Source organism: Notamacropus eugenii, chromosome 5 (assembly GCF_028372415.1).
Source record: "Notamacropus eugenii isolate mMacEug1 chromosome 5, mMacEug1.pri_v2, whole genome shotgun sequence".
NCBI lineage: Eukaryota > Metazoa > Chordata > Mammalia > Diprotodontia > Macropodidae > Notamacropus > Notamacropus eugenii.
Genome location: NC_092876.1, coordinates 19,672,025 through 19,697,058, shown reverse-complemented (window position 1 = coordinate 19,697,058; position 25,034 = coordinate 19,672,025). Strand labels below are relative to the sequence as shown.

Sequence of the window (25,034 nt, the reverse complement as noted above, 5' to 3'; positions counted from 1 at the left end):
AGTCAGCCTCCCATCCTGAGGTTAGGGGCAAGCTGCTGGAGAGTTCTCTCTAGAGAGAAAGGGAGGATTTCTTGGGGAGGGAGACCCAAGACTAAATGATTCACTTCCTGGTCCTGAAGTGGCCTATCCAACAAAGGAGGTGGGGTGGTGGGGACCCCAAAATACTGATATGCCACATCCTGCCCGAATGAATTTGACACAAGCCTTCTTAAAGTCAAAGAAAAACAAAGCTTATTAAAGATTTGCCATACTGGGTTGACTCTTAAGGAGCCTAAGCAGTTGTAGTGCTTGTATTAACAAGTGGGCCAGAGGGATGAAGGTCTCAGCTACTGAAACTGCTTCATACTGAGAGAGGACATAGAGCTGTCCTTGCCTTACAAGAGTACTGCCATTTGAGGGGTTGGGCCTGCAGCCAAGGTTGGGAACTTGGCCGATACCAGGTCCAGAGGATGATGGGTCATGGTCCTGGAGAGTGGTTGGTACCCAGCCTGAACTGTCATCTGCAAGTGGAGGGCACAAATCTGGCAAAGAGATTAAACAAAGAAGAACCAAAAAAGAATAGAAGAAATAACTAAAAGTGGCGTGGGTATGAGAATACTGTCAAACTTCCTCACACCCTTTCAACACACTTAGTAACTATCCAGGAACAGGAAGGCTTGGATGACCCCAAACATGGGTTGGCATGGCAAATACAATAATGCCAATTTTATGTGAGCTAATTTATATCTTCAAGGGGATCTCAATTAAATTATTAAAACCTTGTTTTACTGAGTTAGAAAAAAAACCATTGCAAAATTCATTTGGAAGAACAGAAGGTCAAGAACATGAATGGAACAAATAAAAAAATAATATAAAGGGAAAAGGTTCAGTAGAACTTGATCATTGAAACTGTATTATAAGGCAGATGTAGTACTGGCTAGGAACCAGAAAGGTAGATTAATAGAATAGGGTAGAAGTACAATTTATAGCAGCAAATAGTTAAAGGAAACATGCATTTGACAAGCGTAAAGACTTAAGATTTGGGGATAGGAATTCATTATCTGGTAAAAATTGTTGGGAAAACCAGAAGGAAATATGGCAGAAATTATGCATAGATCAATATTCTACATTATTTATCAAGATAATGTCAAAATGGATACATGAGACATATTTAATGAGAGAAACAAGAAATTTGAAGATCATGAAAAATGTGGATTATTAGACTTATGGACAGAAGAACAACTCATGGATAAACAAGTGATAAGGAAGGGTGTGAGGTGTGAAAAAGATAATTTTGATTAGGTTAAATTAAAAAGGTTTTGTACAAGTAAAAGCAATGTAATGAAGATCAGAAGGAAAGCAGGGAATTGGTGGGAAGGTATCAGAGGAGGCTGGAGTTGAATTCATTCAGCAGGACCTGGCTGTTGGTATTTTGGGGTCCCAAACACCCCAAACCTCAACATTTCGTTCCCTGACCTGATCATATATATTGTTGAGAAGTACATCTATTGATCAGTTCCCATTCAGCAAACACATAAGTCTCCTTGCTTTAGTCTCTCAGGCCTCCTGTTCAGGTCTGCTTTGTTTTTCTCATCTTTATGAGAGACTTTATCCAGAGGTGACAGGACTGGTAAAGTGTTGTCCTTCTATGGTTCTGGGTCCAAGGGAAAGGCCAAGGCTGGGGAGCCTGGCATGTCCGTGTGGCTCTTGCTTGGCTCTCTGTGGATGCTGCAGAATCTTCTTTTCCTAGCTTATCCCTTCCCGTGTTTGTCAGGATGGTTTTTGCTGAGTCTGACAGCAAGAGTGGGATCCTGCTGGTCTGGTTTCCCCCAAGAAGTGGAACACGTTTTATCAGATGTTTATTTCTATTCGTTGTCTTTTTACAAGCTTTTAAACGTGTTTCCTGTAAACAAGAGACTCAGGGTTTTGTTTTCTGACCCCTCCCCCGCTGGCTGTTGGGTTATTTTCAATTTTCCCTCAAAGTCCTGAGTCTGGTTTCTCTTTCTCGCCTCCTCTCACGTTAAAGTGAGTCCGAGACTCAGATTTTGGCTCCTTCATCCCTTTTAATTTTTCACTCTAAGTATTTAACCTTCCCCTTCCTCTTCCCCTCAGTTCCCTGTCACGTGCAATCCCCTTTCCCGTTTTCCCTTCACGTTATTTTCTATTTTAGGTTCTCATTTCCTGGGCCTTTCCCTCCAAGTCTTTTCCCGACTTCTCTTTTTCTTTGGTCTTTCTGCCCACCCTGCCCTTGCCTCTCGCATTCCTGACACTAGCCCCGCAGTTGATCCTTCAGGTTTCTCAGGCTTTCTGCAGGCAGGAATCCTTTCCACGTGACTCTTTCCGCGTCTGCAGTTGCCTAGGAGACCACGTCCTGCAAAGGATGCTGGGAAGATGGCGGCGTAGGTCGTATAGTCTCAAGCTCTGCAGAATTCCCTCCGCCCCAGAGATCAAAGAGCAGGTTCGGGCGGACCCGGAGCCGGGACCAGGTGAGAGTCGGGCCCCAGCGTGGGGAGCCCCGAAGGGAAATCCCGCGAGATTTCCTTCTCCGGGCCGGGTCCCACCCCAGGAACTTGTACTGGGAGAGTGAGGCGTGGGGGAAGCCTGGGGAGACCCCCCGGGGCCCAGGAAGGGGAGACCCGGATGTGGGGGGAGGGGCAGACCCGGCGGTGCTGGGGGCCTCGCTTTGAGGGGCAGGCTGTCCGGGGCCCCTTAGTCCCCAAAGGCAGGGTCCGAGGTCGCGGGGCATCATGGGAAGGCGTGAGAGGCAGGAAGGGCCCGCGCAGGGATCGGGGGCTGCTCGGTGCCCGGAGCCCGGGCCGGGATTCCGCGAGGACGGGCCGGAGTCTGCCCGCGGCCTCGGACGTGCCCGCCTCCTTCACGGCCCGAGGAAGCCTCGAGGACGTCGGATCCCGACCTGGATCCGCGGCCGAAGCCCCCGCGCGTGGGGATCTCTCGGTCCCGTGGGGGGGTCTCTCGGTCCCGTGGGGGGATCTCTCGGTCCGTGGGGGTCTCTCGGCCCCGTGGGGGGGTCTCTCGGTCCCGTTGGGGGATCTCTCGGTCCGTGGGGGTCTCTCGGCCCCGTGGGGGGGTCTCTCGGTCCCGTGGGGGGATCTCTCGGTGTGTGGGGGTCTCTCGGTCTGTGGGGGGTCTCTCGGCCCCGTGGGGGGGGGTCTCTCTGTCCAGGGGGGGGTCTCTCGGTCCGTGGGCATCTCTCGGTCCCGGGGGGTCACTAGGGGAGTCCACCGTCCGTGCGTGGGACGGGAGTCCGGTCCTGTGGGGTCCGTGGGATCCCGCTTTGTGGAAGGAGAATTCGGTGAGAAATGGCCGGAGCCGCCGGGTCAGGGTCGGTCCGAGCGCACGGACCGGACCGGGCTCCGCAGGGACTGGGCCTGCGGGGAGACCCCGGAGGAGAGGAGGGGGGATGGCCGCGGGTTCTGACGGTCCGGCGCCGGTTGGGACGCGGTGGTTCCGGGGTGTTGGGCATCCTGGAGGCGTCTCTGCTCGTGTTGTAAAAGAGGAAAAGTGAGGCCACGAGGGTCAGGTGACGTGTCCAGGGTCTCACGGCTGGTGTCTGAGGCGGAATTTGAACCTAGGTCTTCCTGACTCCAGACCAGGCGTGTTCGGTGCTTAATGGATGTTGATCGATTGTCCTGATCAGCCTTATGGGCTGAAGGCAGCTTGGAGGTGGGTGAAATCTGTGAGGTTCCTTCTTCATCTGAGAGCCCAGGAGCCTTGGTGCCGTGAGCCCCTTCTGCCCCAGCTCAGCTTTACTTCTCAGTACCCAGTGGGCAGGGATGGGGTCCCCAGAGCCAGGGAATTGTTGGCCACCTCCTAAATGACTGAGGACCTGGAACTCGGTTCTCAATTCCTCTTACCTCTCCCAGTGAATGAATGAATGAATGAATGAAGTGGAAAAGTCAGTTATCCAGCTCTTCATTAATATATGCCAGGATCTGCAGTAAGTGCTGTAGTCTCTAGGACCAGAGGGCACATCTGCCCCCATTAGCCCAGCTAATTACAGATGCTGGCCTTTGGAAATCCTTTCCTGAAATCCAAGTATTTTTGATTCCTGAGTCCCTGACCCAAGATGGAATGGGAGTGTGGGGGTTGGGTTATCACCCCTCCTCCCACCTCTGACCTTGCTCCATTCTCTTTATTAGCATTTGTTACTCCCTCACTCCTACCTACCAACTCCTGAATTCTGGAATTCCATGTTCCCCTTTTATCCCTGGGCCTTTATTCCTCCACCCTCTCACCATCCCCCTTCTTCTCACATTGCACCCTTCTTCTTGGTGGATTTTAGAAATGCTAATGTTTCTCTGAAAAATTTACCCAGACCCAGTTTTCCCTAGCTTCCATCTCTGAGTTTTCCCCGTTGTATGGGGTTAATAGCTCAGTCGATTTATTTCTCAATTTATAGTCCAGCTCTCATACAATTCCTGGACGTACTAAAATAAAAGCACTCCCTGCTTTTGGGGAGTTTACACTCCGTTGGATTGATGTGGGGGGTGGCCACATAATGTATCAATTTTGGGGAGATCTCTGGTGGTGCAGTGCACTGTCTCTTGGGAGATGATTCAAGATCTCTGAACATCAGAGCTAGCCTGGATCTTGGAAATGTTCCAGGCCATTCATCTCTCCTCAGTGACCTGCTGAAGGTGTCCCTTCCAGCCTGTGTCTGAGACCAGACTTGGACCCAGGTCTTCTGATTTTGAGTCTGGCTCTCTGTTCATAATCTGTAAATGATTCCTTAGATCAAGCTTATGCAAGAGGAGACAGATGGAAGGTCATCTCTGAGAGGAGGGTACTAGCTTCTGGGTAAGGAGGAAAAAAAACCAGGGCAGGTCTGCAGAAGGGCAGGTTTGAGCACCATCTGTAAGGACACTAAGGTCCATGGGAGAAGGGAAGATCCTTCCAGGCTGGAGGGAGCAGAGCTAGGGGACAGTTTTCTGTTTGTCTGAGGGGAAGGGGCTGAAAGGCCAGTGAGTGGAGCCTGTGCCTGGAAGGGGCATAATCTAAGAAGAATGCAGAGGTCTGCAGCTCACTTGGATTGTGCCTTATGGCCTCATTATCTAATGAGTTTGATTAGATGACATAAGGTGCCATTTACACAGCTCATAGCGTAAGAAGGGATATTGTGGTATCTTGTTTTGCTCCCAGAAATGCTCTTGAAAAAGAGTAAAACTCCTGGGCTGCTGGGAACTTGTGACAAGGTAAGCATGGGTAACGTGCTTTGCAAGTGATGGTCAAGCACATCCTGGCTTCAGGGGTGGTGACAAACAGCCCAAACTCTAGGGGTCATGCCCAGGTGACAATTATCCTCACTACCACACCTTCCCAATCTGCATAAGGGGGGAATGTAGGGAAATGAAGAAGGAGGCATTTAAAGTAACCCTAACTCTAACAGGCAGGACAGAAATGTCACCTCACTGCTGCTTCTTCCTGGTGACCCCATACCCACTGCCTCCTGAGAAGCTGAAAAAAACAAGCCTTCCTCTCCCACTGTCTCTGACTTCTTTGAGTGAGAATGGGTCTCTTCCATGGGTCTTTCAGAGGGCACTCTGGGAAGGGAAGCAGTGGGCAGCAGCACCTCCTCTTGGGCTAAGTCCTTGACCTTGCCTGGGAGGTCCTGTGGTCCCCAAACCATTTCTCTCACAATTGCCTTTTTAAATAGTTTCTGGGACAAAAAATAAATTATTACAGAGAACTGTCTAACTACTCCAGTACCTTTGTCCAAGAAAATCCCCAGTGGGGTCAGGAAGAATGGGACCCAACTGAAAATAAGTGAACCCCAACTTCCTTTCAACACTCAATCACTGAACTGCCAACTCCAAACATGAAATACCCAGGTCTCCCCCACTTTGAAAAGACCTTCCCTTAACCTCATCCTTCAGCTAGCCTCTTTCCTCCTTTTGAGGGGCAACTGCTGGTGCAGTGGATAGAGCACCAGTGCAGGAGTCAGGAGGATCTGAGTTCAAATGTCACCTCAGACACTTGCCACTCACTAGCTTTGTGAATTTGGGCAAATCACTTAACCCCAGTTGCCTCATCCTGGGTCATCTCCAGTCATCCTGATGAATATCTGGTCACTGGATTCAGATGGCTCTGGAGGAGAAGTGAGGCTGGTGACCTGCACAACCCTCCCTCACTCAAAACAAAGTCAAGTGCAGGTCCTGTCTTTATTGACCAGGGACAAACACACATTCCTCCTTTTCACAAGTCACTTCTCAGACAAAGCTTCCTCTACTGGATGGTCTCTCCTTTTCCCACCCTCTGCTCCCTTCTCCAACACCTGCAAATCATTGAGGCAGCTCAAAGCAATGGTGTCCTTATTTGTGAAGACCCTAGCCCAGGGGTGGGGAACCTGTGGCCTTTGTTACTTTACAATTAAATCGTTTTCATTTTTGGAATTTTTCATACTACTTAGATTTTTACTAAAGAATGTACAATTTCAAGTATAATTAATTGAAGCTCCTTGAATGAAGCCTGCTGTGATTAGAGCCAGGTGTAGCCTCTTCATTGGCTTTTTCCTGACTTCTCTGTAGCATTCATTATTGTCACTCATCCTGACCTGTTGGATAAACAAGTCCTTGAGGATTTCTGTCCTGGTTCTCCTGCTGCCTGTGGGACTGATACCCAAGGGATCCATAAGTCCTTCCTCTGATCTGACCTGGTCTCCTTTGCTCCCTGCCCACCTTCCTCCCTTCCCATGTGGGTGACTGTCCCTCAATCCTGGGTCTGCTTTTTGTAGCTGTCAGTCTTCTGCATGATGTGACCTGGCTGGGTGGAACTGGGTTGTGCTGGACCTCACGTAGACCTGCATTCAAACTATGCCTCTGATACGTGTCAGCTGTGTCAGGTCACTCAGTACCTTAGCCTCAGTTTGCTCATCTGTGTATTTGAGACACTGCACTGGGGAGCAGAAGAGAAATAATGTCTTGTATTAAACTCATTGAAGTTAATGTTGAGATATTCCTCAGCCTACAGGTCCTAAGAACCTTCTAGACAGAAATACAAATGGCAATTACTCACCTTTTCATCACACCCATGTGACAGGAACTGCCAAGCACTTGACCAATGGAATCTGTAGAGCATCCTTTGAGGGGAGGTGCCATTATTCTCCCCACTTTATAATTGAGGAAAGTGAGACAAACAGTTCTAGTGACTTGCCAAGAATCACACAGTGCCTGAGATCAAATGTGAACCCTTGGTTCTTCGGACTCGAGGCCCAGGCCTCTCTCCTCTGCTCCAACTAGCTGGAATTCCTCCCAGAAGATAAAGTAGCTTCAGCCCCCTGGTCATTACCCTGTGGTTAGAACCTCAAGGGAAGAAGGGCAAGTAGAGGCATAATTGGGGGTTCTCCCAGCCTCAGTCCATTTGGGGAGGCTGGGCAGCCACTTTCCTCATTGGGGTGGTGGGGTAATAGAGACAGAATGTCAGGGGATTTGGGTTTGGGGAGAATGTTAACCTTGGTCTCAGAACTTGCAAAGTTTGTTTCAGTGGGGATGTTTTCCCTTTTCCAGAATGTCTGGTGGGGTCAGGGGAGGTAGGTCTCTAGTTAATTCTGTCAGAGTATCTTGGTGAGAACTGCCCAGTTATTGGAGGTCTCCCTCAAGATAGAATCAGTGGGCTTAGACTGTGAAAAAAAGAACAACTGAGGGTCTGTCTTTATTCTCTAAACCCTGTAAGGAAGCTGAGTTTCTTTGACATCTAAGGTAACTTTCTGGAGAGAAGCTGTGTCCCCCAAATTCAGTTTGTTTGTTCCACATTAGCAACCTAGAAGCCATCCTTGATTCTTTCCCCTGCCTTAGTTCTCTTTCCCCATAGAGCATTAGTTACTAAATCTTCTTGATTATCCTTTTAACTTGTCTGAGTCTGAATGTGTTATATCGTTATCTCCAAGTTTTACAGTTTTACTGTCTATTTTTGCCTTTCCTTTTTTTCTTTGGAGAGCTGTCTGTCTCTCTCCCTTCCACTATTTTGCTGAACCACTTTGCAGTACTGGCTACAGACAGAATTCTCTCTAATTGGGCCAAGTAAACAAAACTGCCCATGTGAGCCACCTCTGCTCCAAAGACCTGACTATGAACTTCACTGTATTAACTTAACTAACTCTGTAGGCACTGGGGTGGGGGTGGGGGAAAAGGAAGGAAAATCTACTCTGAGGGGGACAGATCTCTGTATGCCTCAATTTTAGTCCTCCCCACATCACTTCCTCTCAGTGAATTCTAGCGCCTCCCATAATATCTATGTGTAATTAAAAATGCATCTGTTAGCTATTTAAGAGCCCTAGAAAGCTGGGCTCCAGCTTCCTCTCCAAGTTAGTTACACACAGCTCTTCCTCACACAACACTGAGCAGTCAAACTGGCCTTTTGGCTTCTCCTCCTTGGTGATGCTCCATCCCAGGCGTTGTCTTTATCTTGGTGGTTCACAGGGTTAGAGGGCATCCCTCTCTTAAAATCCCTGAGTTCCCTGGAAAAGCTCTAAAAAAAGCTTTTAATTCTCCACTGAGCAGTCAGTTTTACACCAAAACAAGTATGTTTATAGATATCTGTGTAAATATGTGACTATATAAATCTGTAGGCAGGTAGGTATACTCCTTCATATGGCTTTATTTTTTCTCCCCAACCTTTCCCTTTCCTCTCCAGTTGAGGAAATGAGACCCTTGGGGCTCTCCCCCTCTGTTCCAGGCCCTGAAGGATGAGTCTGTGCCTCAAGGCTTCACTGTCCAGCCCAGCAAAGTTTTCTACCACAGAGCCCCTCCCTGCCCACCACTCCCCATTGCCAGATAAGGTCCCTGAGGGTGGGGACTGGCGTTACTTTTGTAAGAAATACAGAAAACCTAAAAGAACCTAAAGTATCCTTAAGGATTCTGTGCTGGGGTATTGTGCTTCCCTCACCCCCAAAAGCAATGCCTGGTCAGTCCCTCTGTGGTCTCCTTAATTTCCTGCCATCCTTGTGCCCTAGGACTAACACGTCCTGGTTCCTGCCCCTCTCCCTTTACTATTAGAATTCAGGTTTTGAGCAACGGAAGAGAAAGAGTTGGGCCTCCCAGGGCATGGAATCATATTACTAAATCAGCTAACAGCTAAACCCCTAGACTTAGAGGGAGGTGAGAAGGATTTTATCAGTAGATAAAGTTTATAAAATGAGCTGTAACAGGAGTTGGGACCCAGGGGTCCTGGTGTCCTGGCCCCAGCTCCCTATTAGGATCTACCTATATTCCCATGAGAGAAGATCTCTTGGCAGATGAAAACAAGATAGAAGTTAAGGCCCCTCAATGTTCAAATGGGGGATAGAAGGTCAGGAATGGAGATGGGCCAAGGAGGCAAATGTCTGCAGTGTGGAGGAGAGCTCAGTGGGAGTGGGCAAGTCTGGGCCCAGGTTGTAGAGAAGAAAGGGGATGTGAGAAAGGAAGGATCAGGGGAGGGGATTGGCTGGGAGAACCAGGAGGGATTTAGGCTGGGCATATGCTTGTGGGGAAGATGAGTGTATTGGAGGGAGAGCTGGAAGACCAGGAGATTCTGAGCAAGAAATCTTTAGTCTCAGAGAAAGGTAAGGGAAGGAGAGAGGGGAGCTCACGTATGGCCAGCCAGGTGGGTAGGGGCCCTGGTGGAATTCTCTCCCTGGGGTGATGTTTCAAACCCTAAGAGGAGGACAGGGAAGAAGAGGGTTCAATTTAGAAGATGGATAGCAGGGCTAGGCAGGACTCTTGTGATTAGACTAGAGCAGGTTGTCTGGGAACAGAAGCAGTAGGTGGTGAGATCTCTACTTTCTTTGGAGCTAAGGTCTCTATGCATTCTTCATTCAGAACAGAGAAACCTTTATGTTCCCTGGAGCTGGGGTCTCTCTGACCTCTTCCCTTGGAAGGGAGATGTCTCTGCCCTATTTCCTTGGTGGGGAATTCTCTGTCTTTTACTTTGGAAAAAAACTCCCTGCTGCCCTCTTCCTGAGGTGGAGTCTCTCCCTTGAGGGCAGAGCAGGGCCTTGGTTACCATTCTGAGAGCTCTCCCTCCCTCATTCTTGGCAAGTCAGCATCCACCCTGGGAGGGGAAGGTAAAGTTAATTTCTCTCCCTGCCTGAAGTTCTTCTCCCTCCCCAGGTCACCTTGCAGAGGACCACAGCCTATTCCTAGGCCAGAGACCAAGGAGAATGATTCCTGTGGCTCAGAAACCACAGGTGAGTGCAGTCCATCCACAGGCCTGACCAGCATTAGCAAATCTGTAATCCAAGAGAGCCAAGGAAGCTTTATCTTGTTAGAGGTGGGTTGTCCTTTGCACTGCTGACAGCAGAAAAGATGTTCTCCTGGTTCTGCTCATATCGTCCTGCCTCATTCCACACAAGTCTTCCCAGGTCTCTCTGAATCCTTCCCAATTAACATTTCTTAGGTTGAGTGCATTAGCATTTAGAAAGTGGCTTCTCTGTGCCAAGCACTGTGCTAAAGTTTTGCTTGTGCAAAGAAAGTTTAAAAAATTAACAGTTCCTGCTCTCCATGAGCTCAGTCTAATTGTCAGCATCTGTCTGTAAACATGCTCTGTAGGGCGTGGATGAGAGGTACTCTGACAGAGAAGGATCCAGATAGCTTGGATATTTGGATAGGAGGGGAGATGTTAGTTGGGATGTGAAGACTACTAGGAGGCCCAGGTGAGGGGGGAGGATAATCCAATCATGAGAGATAGCCATTGGGAAGGCCCAGAGTCAGGGGATGGAGGGTCTTGGTTAAGGATCAGCCAGGAGGCCAGTGTCCCTGGGTCAGAGAGAAGAGGGCCAAGGTGTAAGAAGGCTGGAAAGGGTTGAGGGGCTGGTTACATGTTATGTGTTATGTGCCAGGAGCCATATCAGTATAGTCTCATTTGATCCTTTTGTGAGAATTGTCAGTATCCTTGCTAGGGATAGGCAGAATATGAGAGTGCAGGTTACACACAGACAGTGCACTGTGTTTTATTTATCTACTCAAGAGTGTGACACACTCTCTGATGGACATGGGTGTCTCCCAGTTCCACTAAGGACATAGAGACCAGCTCTCCTCCTGAGGTACATGACCCAACCTGTGGGTAGGATCCCTGAGGCCGTGCAGGTAAGCTGACCAAGATGTTTTGGGTCACATCAGATTAGGGGACAGAGAGAGGGAAAGGAACATTTTTAGGAAAAAAAAGAAAGTGTAGATTCAGAGTTAGGTTTAGGAAGGTCTGTCACAAGGGTCTTTAGCATAGCTACTTATACCAGTCCAAAGAAAATGGTAGCTGCTTGATTAGTCAGGTGGTTAATCAACATTTGCTAAGCCCTTTGTGCCTTAGACAGAATAACAGGACAGGAAGAGGGTCCTGAGTTTTCTCAAAGAGATTGGGGGAAGGGAGGGACCTTCAGAGCCATTGACCTACTTCAGGACATCCAGTATAGCATCCAATGGAGTGAATTACAGTTTCTCCAAAATTCATTTTTAAAAACCATTACCCACTTTCTATGTGAAAGCCTCAGTGGTCAGATTTGGGGGATATTAATGCAATAGGTGTGAGCGTGCTCTTGAGAGAGAAGGAAAGGGATTGGGGAAGTGGGGTGAGCAGAGAGCAACAGTCACAGGATACATGTTGGGCTGATTGAGTTGAACTCTCTCCAATGAGGAGACAGGGCCTCTAGGGGAGGGCTCTGAGGGGCTGAGTGAAGTAGGAATCATGGCATGAGGGTGGCATCAAAGGCCACTTCTTGGTCTCTGAATCTTAGTCAGTTAGATTACAGGTAGGCCATCTGACCTCCTAGCTCAGACCTTCCTGGGAACTGTAAGCCCAGTACAGGATTTTTAGGAGACATCTTCATGTCAAGGAAGAGGACTGCTTCTGCCAGCCAGGGAGTCTGCCAGGAGGAGGAGTCCAAGGCAGAATTTGCCTACAAATGTGGGCCATATGGAAAGCAGAAGAAGGCTTCCTGAGGGGGTCCCCCACTCTCTTTCTGCCTCACTCCTGAGTCCCCAGGATCATCTTCTTCCTCCATTCACACTCATGGCTAGAAATTCAGGCCTCTGCCTTCTGTACTCCTATTCCTGGTCTCTATCAGCTGCAATGCCATGGCCATGGCAATGTCCCCTCTTCTTACTTGACCCTGTCCCAGTTCACCCACTTCCTCTCCAAGGTTCACATTGTGCCTGGGCCAAAATGTAATAAACTAAATTACAATGGGGTTTCCTCTGAAGACACATGGGTACTTGTGATGTTTTACCCTCTATCAGTGGGTCGTACCTTCACAAAACATACTCTTAACATTTGGTATAAAGGCCATATGTTCAGAAATTATAAAGAAAAGAGTGAAGAACCTCATTACATTAAAGTGACAGTATCCTCGGATCTGAACGTAATCCGTCTAGAGCAGGGATGGGGAACGTGCAGCATTCAGGGTGTGACTTCTGGATGCATAAGTGCAGCTTGTCGACTAAATCCCATCTTACAGGACAAATTTGTCAGATTTGGATATTAAAGCATCAATGCTAAATTTCCAGAGGGCCCTTTTAGGAAAGGAAGAATGAAAGCTGAGTTAGGTAAAGGGATAAGGAGTGAGTAGAGGGCAGCAAGGTGGCCCAGTGCACAGGGCCCTGAGCTTAGAATCAGGAAGACTTATGTCATGAGTTCTACTCTGACATCAAACACTTACTAGCTGTGTGATGCTGAGTCACAGGTCACTTAACTGTGTTTGCCGCAGTTGATCATTTTTAGCAAGAGCAGGAAATGACAAACCTCTCCTGTATCTTTGCTCAGAAAATCTCAGCTGAGGTCTAGAAAAGTCAGACACAACTGAAACAAGTGAATAATGCCATGCCATGTGTCAAGGCCTGGGGACTCAAGCATGAACGAAGAAAAGCTGACCCCTCCCCAGAGAGATTCCACTCTGAATGGAAAGACAACACACCAAAGGAAGAGATTTTGGGGAAAAGACCCTGGGACAGGTTGGCACAGTCAGTGGGAAGTTCCAAAGTAGAGCACCACGGTGCACATGTGCAAATGTAGTGATATGTGAGCTGACCGTCTTCTTAAGCAGGTGTTTGGAGGACATGAGCTCACCCCATGTTGGGGAAGAGAGAATGTGGGAGGATGGAGAAGGAAAGAGATGTGCATGAGCTTCTGATGTGAACAAGTTAGAGATTCCAGACATGGATTATCACTGAAGAAAAGCATGGCCTTCCTCTAGTGATTGTTCACACTATAAATGAATAGAATGCAGTGAAGAGTCAGGAGTCAGAACATCTAGTGAGAAGAGTTGTAAAATCTTGGGAATCTACAGAAATCAGGGAGAGAATCAAAGATTCTTGAATTACTCAGAAATTCCATAACAGATAGATATAAAGGAGGCCATATGTGACATATATGAATGCAAGATAAAAGAGATGTTTTAAACAAAATCAGAATGATAAAAAGATGAAGAGATTTTTATCTCCAAGGAAGAGAATTGCTCCACAGTAAAACAACTTCTTAACCAGTGAATCATACCGTTCTGCTAGAAATGGGAAGTATCAAATGGAAAGTGCCTTGGCTAAACACATTTTGTATGTACCAGATTGTGACAATAGATGGGCCCTCCCAGGCATCAGTGGAATTGAAGAAGCTGTCACTTTCTCATACAATCTCCATCAGTCTTCTTCATGAATTATTCTTTTGACTCCCTGAACAACCCAAGCCCAGTGGTCCAGAATTGTAGCAGCATGATGAAATAATTTATTTTTCATAAATTTGCAATGTCTTTGTTATACATTGGCTTAATCTGTAACCCCACTTGATAAAATTTTACATTTTTAATGAAGGAAGGAACCTTCCTTTCCCTATATAGTTATTCTTATTTCTCTATAATCAAATACTAAAATGAATGAATGTATCTATTCCATGAATAGTTGAAAGCAATCATAAGGCAAAGAGAGAAGATGTTTAAGTATCACCCATCATACCCAGGGCCATCTCAACCCATCAGTATAAGAGTAGACAATTCTTCATTTGGCTGGAAACAGTCTTAAATCACTTAGATGAGGCCATACTGTGAGTAATCTTTCTTTAGAATTCTTTTCATACTTTCTCTCCTTCCTCCCTTATTGCAGACTTTTACCACATTGACTTGATAATGTCTTTGTTCACCCCCGAGGGATCACTGTCACACTATTGTTCTTTTTCCTCCTGGAATACACAGTACTAACCAACTTCTCACAAACTCTTCATAGAATATTCTTAATATACCACTTATAACAGAGGTGAAATTACACATGATCCCACTATCTCCCATACAGATTCTTGTGCATCACTAATAAAGCACATATCCTGTTTCTTAGGGGCAGCTAGTTGGTGCAGTGGATATAGCACCAGTGCAGGAATCAGGAGGACCTGAATTTAAATCTCACCTGAGACACTTGACACTCACTAGCTGTGTGACTTTGGGCAAGTCCCTTAACCCCAATTATCTCATCCTGGGTCATTTCTAGTCATCTTGATGAATATCTGGTCTCTGGATTCAGATGACTGTGGAGGAGAAATGAGGCTGGTGACTTGCACAGCCTTCCCTCGCTCAAAACAAAGTCAAGTGCAAGTCATATCTTCATTTCTCTGATGGCATGGTCTTCCTTGGCAAGCAAGGATGAACACATATATCTTGTTCCTAATTGCATCAGTAGAAGCATTATCTAGGAAAACATTTTACTTGCTTTGATTATTTCATCATGTTTCTCATTTCAAGTGTCAAATACTGTTCTCTATATTCCATTGTGCTCTTAATAACTGATTTCAGGTGTTGACTATGATGCTCTGAAAAGTTATGAGTGTTAGAGAAATCCTTTCACTGGGCTTCAGTTTCCCCTTCAAAGTGGATGAGAGTTGGACTAGAGGAATTTTGGAGTCTCTTTGAGCTCTAAGTCATGTGACTTTTGATGGTTTAGCAGTTGGTGACATTCAAGGATGTTATTGTGGACTTCACTGAGGAGGAGTGGGGCCTCTTGGACCATTCTCAGAAAGAGCTGTACAAGGAGGTCATGCTGGAGAATGTCCAGAACCTGCTGTCCCTGGGTAAGGACCATTTCCTTTCTTTTCTTGATGTTACTTGTCAGGCCTAAATTTTCACACATGGCAGAAAATGGATCCGTATTCTGGTGCATCTCAGCTTCAGAAGCTTCATTGAGTGCACACTCTTTTTTGTGTACCAACTCTGTATTGGTCTTGGCTTGCCACCTTTTCAAGTTAAATAATTTACCACGTCAGGTGTCAGACCTGAATGCCAGATTCCTCCTCTGTGAAGATTTTTAACAACTTCACTGAAAATGTCATGGCAGAAAGAGTGGAAGAGGATTCTGGTATGATGGCAGAGTAGGACAAGAAATCCTTGGCTGTCCAATAATCTCCTTAAAGAAAGAAAACATTGACCCAAAGTCTAGCCAGTATAAAATACCAGGGAGTCCATCTGCCAAAACAGAAGCAGAAACTAACCTGTTCTCCCATGGAGAATCACTCTAATCTGTTGATATTAAATCTGGTAGCCATCTTGAGTTGTGGCTGTTGCTTTTGTTCAGTGTGAATGGTTAGCTTGGAGTAAGTAAGTCTTGGAGTCCCACCCTCTGTGGTGTGCAGCTCCTTTGTCACCCTCACAGCCTGTCTGTCTCCTCCTTATGCTGATACAGTCTCTTAAGTGCAAGTGTTTCGTCGCAGAGTACATAAAATTTTGTTGCATTTCTGCTGTTAATGCCAAGGTCATGAGCCCCATAAATCTCCACTAAGCATTGCTATTGCATATGCTTACGTGTGTATATCTTCTGCTGTATCTATATTTGATTGTTTGTTTTCTTCAGATTTAGAGAGCAGGTTTGAAGAAAATGAGGTGACTAGAAATCTTGGAATTTTTCTGGGAAAACATGTCCTGCACAGATTGATGAGGGATGGTGTCTGGGACTTCAAGTTGAGAGAAATCCATGACACTAATATCAAGTTAAATAAAAGTCCCAAGAGTGACTGTGAATTTGTTGAAATTGGAAAGAGAGTCAGACAGTCTTGTATGCTAAATCACTGTAAGAATATGACCTCAGGTAATGACTCTGTTCAGAGTAGCACTAGCAGGAGCAAACTTGGTTTCCATGGAAGACTCCACAGTGGAGAGAAAACTTTTGAATGTAATCAGTGTGGAAAGGTTTTCAGAAGAAACTCCAATCTTGTTGCTCATCAGAGAATCCATACTGGAGAGAAACCTTTTGAATGTCATCAGTGTGGAAAGGCTTTCAGAGACAGGAGCAGTCTTCCTAGACATCAAAGAATCCACACTGGAGAACAACCTTATGAATGTAATCAATGTGGAAAGGCTTTCACGAACAGGGGAGGTTTTGCTGCACATCAGAGAACCCACACTGGAGAGAAACCTTTTGAATGTCATCAGTGTGGAAAGGCTTTCAGAAAAAAGTCCCATCTTGTTGATCATCAGAGAACCCATACTGGAGAGAAACCTTTTGAATGTCATCAGTGTGGAAAGGCTTTCAGGTACAGGGGAGGTTTTGCTGAACATCAGAGAACCCACACTGGAGAGAAGCCTTTTGTATGTCATCAATGTGGAAAGGCTTTCAGGTACAGGGGAGCTTTTGCTGCACATCAGAGAACCCACACTGGCGAGAAACCTTATGAATGTAATCAATGTGGAAAGGCTTTCAGGTACAGGGGAGGTTTTGCTGCACATCAGAGAACCCACACTGGAGAAAAACCTTAAGAATGTAATCATTGTGGAAAGGCTTTCCTAAGCAGACCAAATCTTATTATGCATCAGAGAATCCACAGTAGAGAGAAACCTTTTGAATGTCATCAGTGTGGAAAGGCTTTCAGAAAAAACTCCCATCTTGTTGCTCATCAGAGAACCCATACTGGAGAGAAACCTTTTCAGTGTAATCATTGTGGAAAGGCTTACAAAAACAGGACCAGTTTTGCTGCACATCAGAGAATCCATACTGGAGAGAAACCATATCAGTGTAAACAGTGTCGAAAGACATTCAGATACAGGACCAGCCTTGCTGATCATCAGAGAATCCACACTGGAGAGAAACTTTATGAATGTAATCAATGTACAAAGACTTTCACTGCAAAATATAATCTTAGGGCCCATCAGAGAATCCACACTGGAGAGAAACCTTATGAATGTAATCAATGTGGAAAGGCTTTCAGGTACAGGGGAAGTTTTGCTGCACATCAGAGAACCCACACTGGAGAGAAACCTTTTGAATGTCATCAATGTGGAAAGGCTTTGAGAGACAAGTTCCATCTTGCTGGCAATCAGAGAATCCACACTGGAGAAAAACCTTATGAATGTAATCAATGTGGAAAGGCTTTCAGGTACAGGGGAAGTTTTGCTGCACATCAGAGAACCCACACTGGAGAGAAACCTTATGAATGTCATCAATGTGGAAAGGCTTTCAGAGACAAGTTCCATCTTGCTGGCCATCAGAGAATCCACACTGTAGAAAAACCTTATGAATGTAATCAATGTGGAAAGGCTTTCAGGTACAGGGGAGGTTTTGCTGCACATCAGAGAACCCACACTGGAGAAAAACCTTAAGAATGTAATCATTGTGGAAAGGCTTTCCTAAGCAGACCAAATCTTATTATGCATCAGAGAATCCACAGTAGAGAGAAACCTTTTGAATGTCATCAGTGTGGAAAGACTTTCAGAACGAGATCCAGTCTTACAGCACATCAGGGAATGCACTGCAGAGATACCTTATGAATGCAGTCATTTTGGAAAGCATTTCAGAGAGCAGAATAATCAATCCAATTCCCATCGAGGAATCCACACTGGGCAGAAGCCTTATGAATATAATAAATGTGGAAAGGCTTTTCCAGTGAGGTAGAGTCTTGCCACCTACCCATCAGAGAATCCACAGCAGATAGAATGACTTTCAGAAAGAGCTCCCATCTTGCTGGACATCCAATAATCCACACTGCATGGAAGCTTTATAAGTATCAGTAGGGGGAAATGATTTTGCACAGAGATTCATTCTTGATACACAATCAAGAAGTCTATGGATGTAATCAACGTGGAAAGACTTTTAGATACTCCTCCCATCTTGCTACTCACCATATAATATAATACAATGTAATCAATGTGGAAAACCTTTCACACAGAACTACCATCTTGCTTTACATCAGAGAATTCACACTGGGGAGAATGCTCAGCATGTACTTATTCTTAAAAATGTTTCACACAGCAATCCACTATTGTTATGCATCAAAAATTAGATGCTGTAGAGAGAAGTCTTTTGAGTGTATTAAATGTGGAATGATTTTCCACTGCTTTCAGATTTAGCTAAACATCATAGAATTCCCACTAGAGGTGAACCTCATGACTCTCATGAATGTGTCAAAGCTTTTAGTTACCACTCTTAACATATGTAACAAAAGCTTCCACACTTGGGAGAGACCTTATGACTGTAATCAAGGTAGTGATGCCTTTATGCAACAGTCATGTCCTATTTCCCTTCTCTGAATTCTTATGAAATAGAAATCTGATCACTGTCATGAAGAAGGAAAGGCATTCAAATGGGTTTAAAGGTTCTTTAGGATTAGAGAAAACATTCAGAGGAGCAGTTCTCTGTGGTCTCAAGATCACTTCTTACTTTCTGTTAGAGGATTCTTTGCGGAGAGAAGCCTCACCAGTGTGCCCATGAGTCATGCTCTTTTCTGGAGGATTGTGATCAGTATACAACCTTGTTCCTACTGGAATGAAGGTGGGAAGGACTTCCCCTAGAGGTTCTACTTTAGTGTTCTTTGGAGAAATCATACTGGGGACAAAGCTTTAGATCTACTTACAAGGGAAAGCCTCTTGCAGCAGAACAGACTGCATTGGACCTGCCACCAGAAGACACCTCATTAAACATCCCCAAATTCCATGCTGTACCTAAAAGCCTATGCATGTAATGTTTTTTCTCTGACATCCTACTATTTGCCATCTCTTCTCAGTATTTCATCACGTTCATATACTTCACTTCTTCAGTCATTCCTCCATTAATTGGTACTCACAGTGTTTCCTGTTCTTTGCAGACAAACTTTTTAAGCATCTTAGAACCTGTTGAACATCCGTTTCTGTAATGCTTTCTTTAAGAGGTTAGGTGAATTCCAGTTCAGCCTGTGGTACCTCCTAGTTGTATATCACTGAGCAAGTCATGTCACCTAATCCTGCCTGAGTTTCCCCATCTGTGGAATGGGGATGATAAGGGCATGTACCCCCCAGAGTTGAGGTGAAGATTTAATTAAGCAATGTTTGTTAAATGTTTTGCAAACATTAAATCAGCATGGAAACACTACTTTTATGGCTATCATTCCTTGGATTCTTAGTCTCATACTCTTTTATTGGAGACCTATTAATATTTTTTAAGATAGTGGGCCATTTTATTTTATTCTTTTTTTTATTACTAATCTCTTTGTTTTCAGTTTCCTACATTCACTTCCCTAAGTCTTAGATTTTCTGTCCCTCCTTCAAGATGGCATGCAATGTTATATGGGTTTTACACAGACATTCATATTATATACATTTTCACATAAGTCATGTTGCATAGAAGAATTAAAATGAATGGGAGAAAAGAAAACAGAACACAAAAGAAACTACTCTGCTTCATTCTGCCATTCAGTTGCATAGTTCTTTCTCTGCATGTGGATGGCATTTATCTTCAAGACTCCATTGGGAATGTTTCAGGTCCTTGCATTGCTGTGAAGGGCTAAGTCTACCAGAAAAATTCCTCATACCCTGTGGTTTTTACTGTGTACAATGTTCTCCTGGTTCTATTCTTTTCACTCAGCATCAGTTCATATAAGTCCTTCCAGGCCTCTCTGAAGCCTTCCTGTTCATCATTTCTTATAACACAAAGCCTTACATTCGTATCCCACAACTTGTTCAACCACTGCCAAATTGATGGGCATCCCCTCAATTTCCAGTTCTTGGACCCCACCAAGAGAGCTGTTATAAATATTTTTATATATGTGGGGAACCTTTCCCATTTTTGTGATCTCTTTGGCATACAGCCCTAGAAGCGATATTTCTGGGTGAAAGGGTATGCACATTTTTGTAGCCCTTTGGGCATAGTTTCAAATTTCTCTTCAGAATGGTTGGATCACCTCACAGCTCCACCAGCAATGAATTTGTGTTCCAACTCTCCCACATCTTCTCCAGCATTTATCAGCTTCCTGTTTTGTCATGTTCGCCAATCTGACAGGTGTGGTGTGATGCTCACTAAATTTGATAGGAAAATTTATGTACACCACAGGAAAGTAGGAGAGGTGGCAACAAGTGGCGTGAGCGGAATGTTAGAAGGGAGGGCTAATGGGAGAAGGGAGTCACTAGAAATAAATACTTTCGAGAAGGTACAAGGTCAGTTGTAGGGGTGAAAAAATAAGGGGGGGGATAGGGTAGGTCAGAGGGCAATATCATTAGTATTACACAACATGATTACTATGTAAGTCTTTTGCAAAAGAACACATATTTAGTCTGTATTGAATTGCTTCCTGTCTCAGTGGGGCTGGGGAGGGAGGGAGGGAGGGAGAGAAGTTGGAATTCAAAGTATTAGAAACAAATGTTGAGAATTTTTATTACATATAATTGGGAAATAAGAACTACAGGGATAGGGGTATGGAAATTTATCTTGCCGTGCAAGAAAAGAGAGAAGATGGAAATAGGAGAGGGGTGGGGTGTGATAGAAGGGAGGGTACATTGAGGGAAGGAGTAATCAGAATGCAAGGTATTAGGAAGTGGGGGGAGGGGAGTGATGGGGAGAAAAATTGGACATGTTACAAAGTGAGGTAAAAGGAATTAGTATTAAAACAATAGACTGAATTAATTACTGAGAATAAATCAGTGGCATCTTTAGTTTGGAGAAAAGAATTTCAGTCTAAATTTCCTAGAGGAAGGTAACCTTGAGTAAAATTTGGCATTGATGGAAAAGTAAAGGTTTTAATGGTAAACTTGATTTTATGATTGCTATTTAATCAGGAACTAGAACATGTATAGAAAGGCATGTAAGCCACTTAAGACTTGCCTAAAAGATGTTCCTTAGCCAAAGTGAAACTATAGTCATATTTGAAACCTGGTTATTGGAACTTGCCATTTTTAGATGCTATGGGACTACTAAGTGACTGTTCTTCTGAGTCTAACTCCAGGTGTGGGTAGGAAGAAAGGCGGTCTGAGCCTCCAATACATGATGCCTGTAAGCTGATGAGATGCTGGTATGAACTACATAGGTGATCTCAAGGGAAGGGTGGAAGAGCAGCTGCTCAGCATGGGCTGAGGTGGGATTCTCCTGACTCAGTTTCCCCACTGACACCTGGCAGACTTTTAAGCCTGACTGAATGCAAGTGGATAATCTAATCCTGCCTGGAATTGACATGAAGTTGGGGAGATATAGTATCCCTCCAATGTCCTTACAATTGGTGGCAATTTCCTATACTGAAAAGGTTTGTAAGGTTAATACCAGGTCCATTAAATTATAGATTGTTGGTAGGGGAACGTCTGAGGTTGTCTAAAATTAAGCTATTAGGCATAGGGCTTTAGACCAACAACATTGTTAGGGTCCTTTAATTCTTAGTAATACTGTGGAGACAATTAGGTCAAGAGCTGGTGAAGTTAGCAACATAAATATTATCTGTGTCTCACCTGGTTAATGTTTAAAAAAAAAATTCTTTTGTGGTCCATATTGTAAATGCTTTTAAAAAATGTATTCCCTGACCACAAGTTTGAATTGCTTTATCTGTTATAAACTGTGTTAAAAATAAATAAAAAAAAATCTCCAAGGCCAGTTGGCTTTATAAATCAAGTTCTCTCAACGATTTCATGAACATTTAATTCCAATATTATGCAGCCTATTTGGGAATATAGGCATAGAAGATGTCTTACCAGATTTCTTTTATGACATAAAAAACGTGCTGATACCTAAACTGGGAGGAGCCAAACCAGAGGAAGAAAATTATAGATCAATGTCCCTAATGAATATTGATGGCAAAAATTTTAAATAAATTATTAACAAAGAGATTATAGTGATTTATCACCAGGATATATACTGTCATCAGGTCGGATTTATACCAGGAATCCAGAGTTGGTTCAATATTAAGAAAACTATCAGCGTAATTGACCATATCAGTAACAAAAGCAGCAGAAATCACATGATCACCTCAAAAGATTTAGCACAGGCTTTTTACAAAATTAGGCATTCATTCTTATTAAAAACACTAGAGAGCATAGCAATGAATGGAGTTTTTCTTAAAATGAAAAGAAGTGTATGTAAAACTATCAGCCAGCATTATATGTAAGGGGGATAAATTAGAAGCATTCCCAGTAAGATCGAGGGTAAAAAAAAGATGCGCGCTATCACCACTATTGTCCAGTATCGTACTAGAAATGTTAGCTTTAACTATAAGAGAAGAAAAAGGAATTGAAGGGATTAGAATAGGCAATGAGGAAACAAAGCTATCACTCTTTGCAGGTTATATGATATACTTAGAAAATCAACTGAAAATTGACTTGAAACAATTAACAACTTAAGGAAAGTTGCAGGATATTAAATAAACCCACATAAATCATAACCATTTTTATATGTTACTAATAAAGCTCAGCAGCAAGAGATAGAGAAATTCCATTTGAAATAACTGTAGACAATATAATATTTGGGAGTCTGCCTGCAAAGACACACCCAGGAATTGTGTGAATGCAGTCACAAAACACTTTTTACACAAAGTGAGATCTAAATAATTTGAAAAATGTTTGTTGCTCATGGGTAGGCTCAGCTAATAATAGAATTGCAATGACAGTTTGCTTGATTTTTTATAACTCAGTTGGAAAAGGAAGGTCAACTTGAGTTGTGGTTAGACTAGGTACTTTCTGAAACAAGTTGAGTGTACTCCATTTGCAACGTGAGTGTGTTGAGGGCATACAGTATGCTTCAGCACTTCACTATTAAAAGTAGGTTTCTATCAGATTAGGACCTATGTCTGTAACAGCAGGCAAAGTAGGACCTTTGCTGTTGTTCTGGCTTGAGATTGAAACAATCAAATATGTGCATGTATGCTGTAGCAAATCAGACACGGACATGTGAGTTCTAGCCACTCAGATGCTGAGCAGAACTGTATATAGAGATGTTGAGAAAGCAAACCTGAGGAGAGCCAGCATTGAAGGAGTGAGCCAGCATAGAGAAGAAGAGAACAGAGAGGAGACCTCTGAGCAGGGAGGAGATCTTTGGGCTGACTAAGGAGACCTCTGATGGCAGACTTGGTGAAAGAGCTTCCAACCTTTGAAAGGGAATAGAGCTGTAGAGCAGAAGCATGCCCATGAGGATAAGGCTCTTTTGAGAGGTATTAAACTCTACTGAGCTGTTAACACAGAGCCTGTGGCCTTCGGAGGTGAATTGAGATGATAGTGCTGGTTGTGTGTCAGTATTATTGTCCTGTTCAGCCTTGTTTTCCCAGACAGATGCTGCCAGAGGCATGATGGTCTATCTGTACTCTAGCTGACTAGGCTTCAGAGACCAAGAACTGGTCTTTGAGGCCACCTTCATGCCATGATTCCTGCTTCACTCAGCCCTTTAGAGGCCCCTCCTCCTTCCCCTTCAGAGGTCCTGTCTCCTTTTTGGAGACAGTTGACCTCAACCTGCACAACTTGTATCCTGTGACTTCTGCTCTCTGGTCACCCACTCACCCATAAAATCCCTTTCCTCCTTTACCTCTGGGAAGGACACACACCTTTGGCACTCATATTCCCCAAATCTGACCACTGAGGTTTTCACATAGAAAGTGGATAATGGTTTTTAAAAGGGAGTGTTTGAGAAAGCATAACTGACTCCATTGGATGCTATACTGGATGTTCTGAAGTCTATGTCCTCATTGTCCCCTGCAGTACCTCCCTTTCCCCAATCTCTTTGAGAAAACTAACGATCGACTTCCTGTGCTGTTCCTCTGTCTAAGAAGGCACAAAGACCTGAGCAAATGACTGGTCTAAGTAGCTATGCTCAAAGACCTTTGTAACAGACCTTCCTAACTCTAACTCTAAATTCACATTTTGTTTCTTTTCTTAAAAATATTTCTTTCCCTCTCTCTGCCCCCTAACCTGATCTTACCGAAAACTTCTTGGTAAGTTTGCCTACAAGACCTCAGGTATCCTACCCTAATGGATGAGTCCCGGTCACTATGTCCTCCGTGGAGCTGGGAGACAAACATACCTAGGAGAGAGTTTGTCATCTTCTTGAGTGGATACGTAAAGCACAGTGCTCTGTCTTTCGGTAACCTGCACTCCCATATTCTGCCTGTCCCTAGTAAGGACTTTGACAATTCTCACAAAAGGATCAAATGAGGTAATATTTACATGGCTCCTGACACACAGCAGACACTGTGTAACCAACCCCTCAACCCTTTCCAGTTTATTTGCACCTTGGTCCTCTTTTCTCTGACCCAGGGTCACTGACGTCCTGGCTGATCCTTGAACGAGACCCTCCATCACCTGACCCTGTGCCTTCCCAATGATTGTCTCTCATACTTGGAATGTCTTCCCCTCACCTAGGCCTTCTGACTGCCTTCACATCTCAGGTAAGATCTCACTTCTTGAAATCCAGGTGTTCTTGGTACCTCCTCTCTCATAGCACTCTCTTTCATAGTGTAAAGAGCTTGTTTGCACACAGATGCTGACATGTTTTCTCTCAATTAGACTGAGCTCATGGAGAGCAGGAACTTATTCTTTTAAACTTTCTTTGTACAATCAGTACATTAGCACGGTGCTTGGCACAGAGGAGCCACTTTCTAAATGCTTATTGACTTGACCTAAGAAATGGCAATTGAGAAGGATTCAGGGAGACCTGAGAAGACTTGTGTGACCTGAGGCAGGAGGACGTGAGCAGAACCAGGAGGACAATTTCAGTTCTACTGACTGCAGTGCAAAGGACAATATACACCTGCTGAGATAAAGTTTCCATGTCTCTCTTGGATTCCCCCTTTGCTGATGGTGATCAGGTATTTGAATGGACTGCACTGCAATAGTACTTTGGGGTCATGACAGGGAGCCTGGAGAAGTATCTGTGGTAGCTGCCAGAGTCAGG

General features: G+C 44.6%; 2 protein-coding genes across 2 annotated transcripts in view; both read left to right on the top strand.

Annotated features, from left to right (window-relative positions):
* LOC140508282 (uncharacterized) overlaps positions 1-25,034 on the top strand; it is a 216,110-nt gene that overhangs the window by 46,769 nt on the left and 144,307 nt on the right. The window contains 2 exon segments of the mRNA XM_072616081.1: positions 10,083-10,159; positions 24,398-24,948. The gene's annotated coding sequence lies outside the window, so the exon portion shown is untranslated.
* LOC140507383 (uncharacterized) lies at positions 1,755-19,271 on the top strand. The gene is given in 4 exon segments (XM_072615484.1): positions 1,755-1,796; positions 2,340-2,465; positions 14,883-15,009; positions 15,786-19,271. Coding segments are annotated over 4 exon segments (2,205 nt in total). The 3' UTR covers positions 17,696-19,271.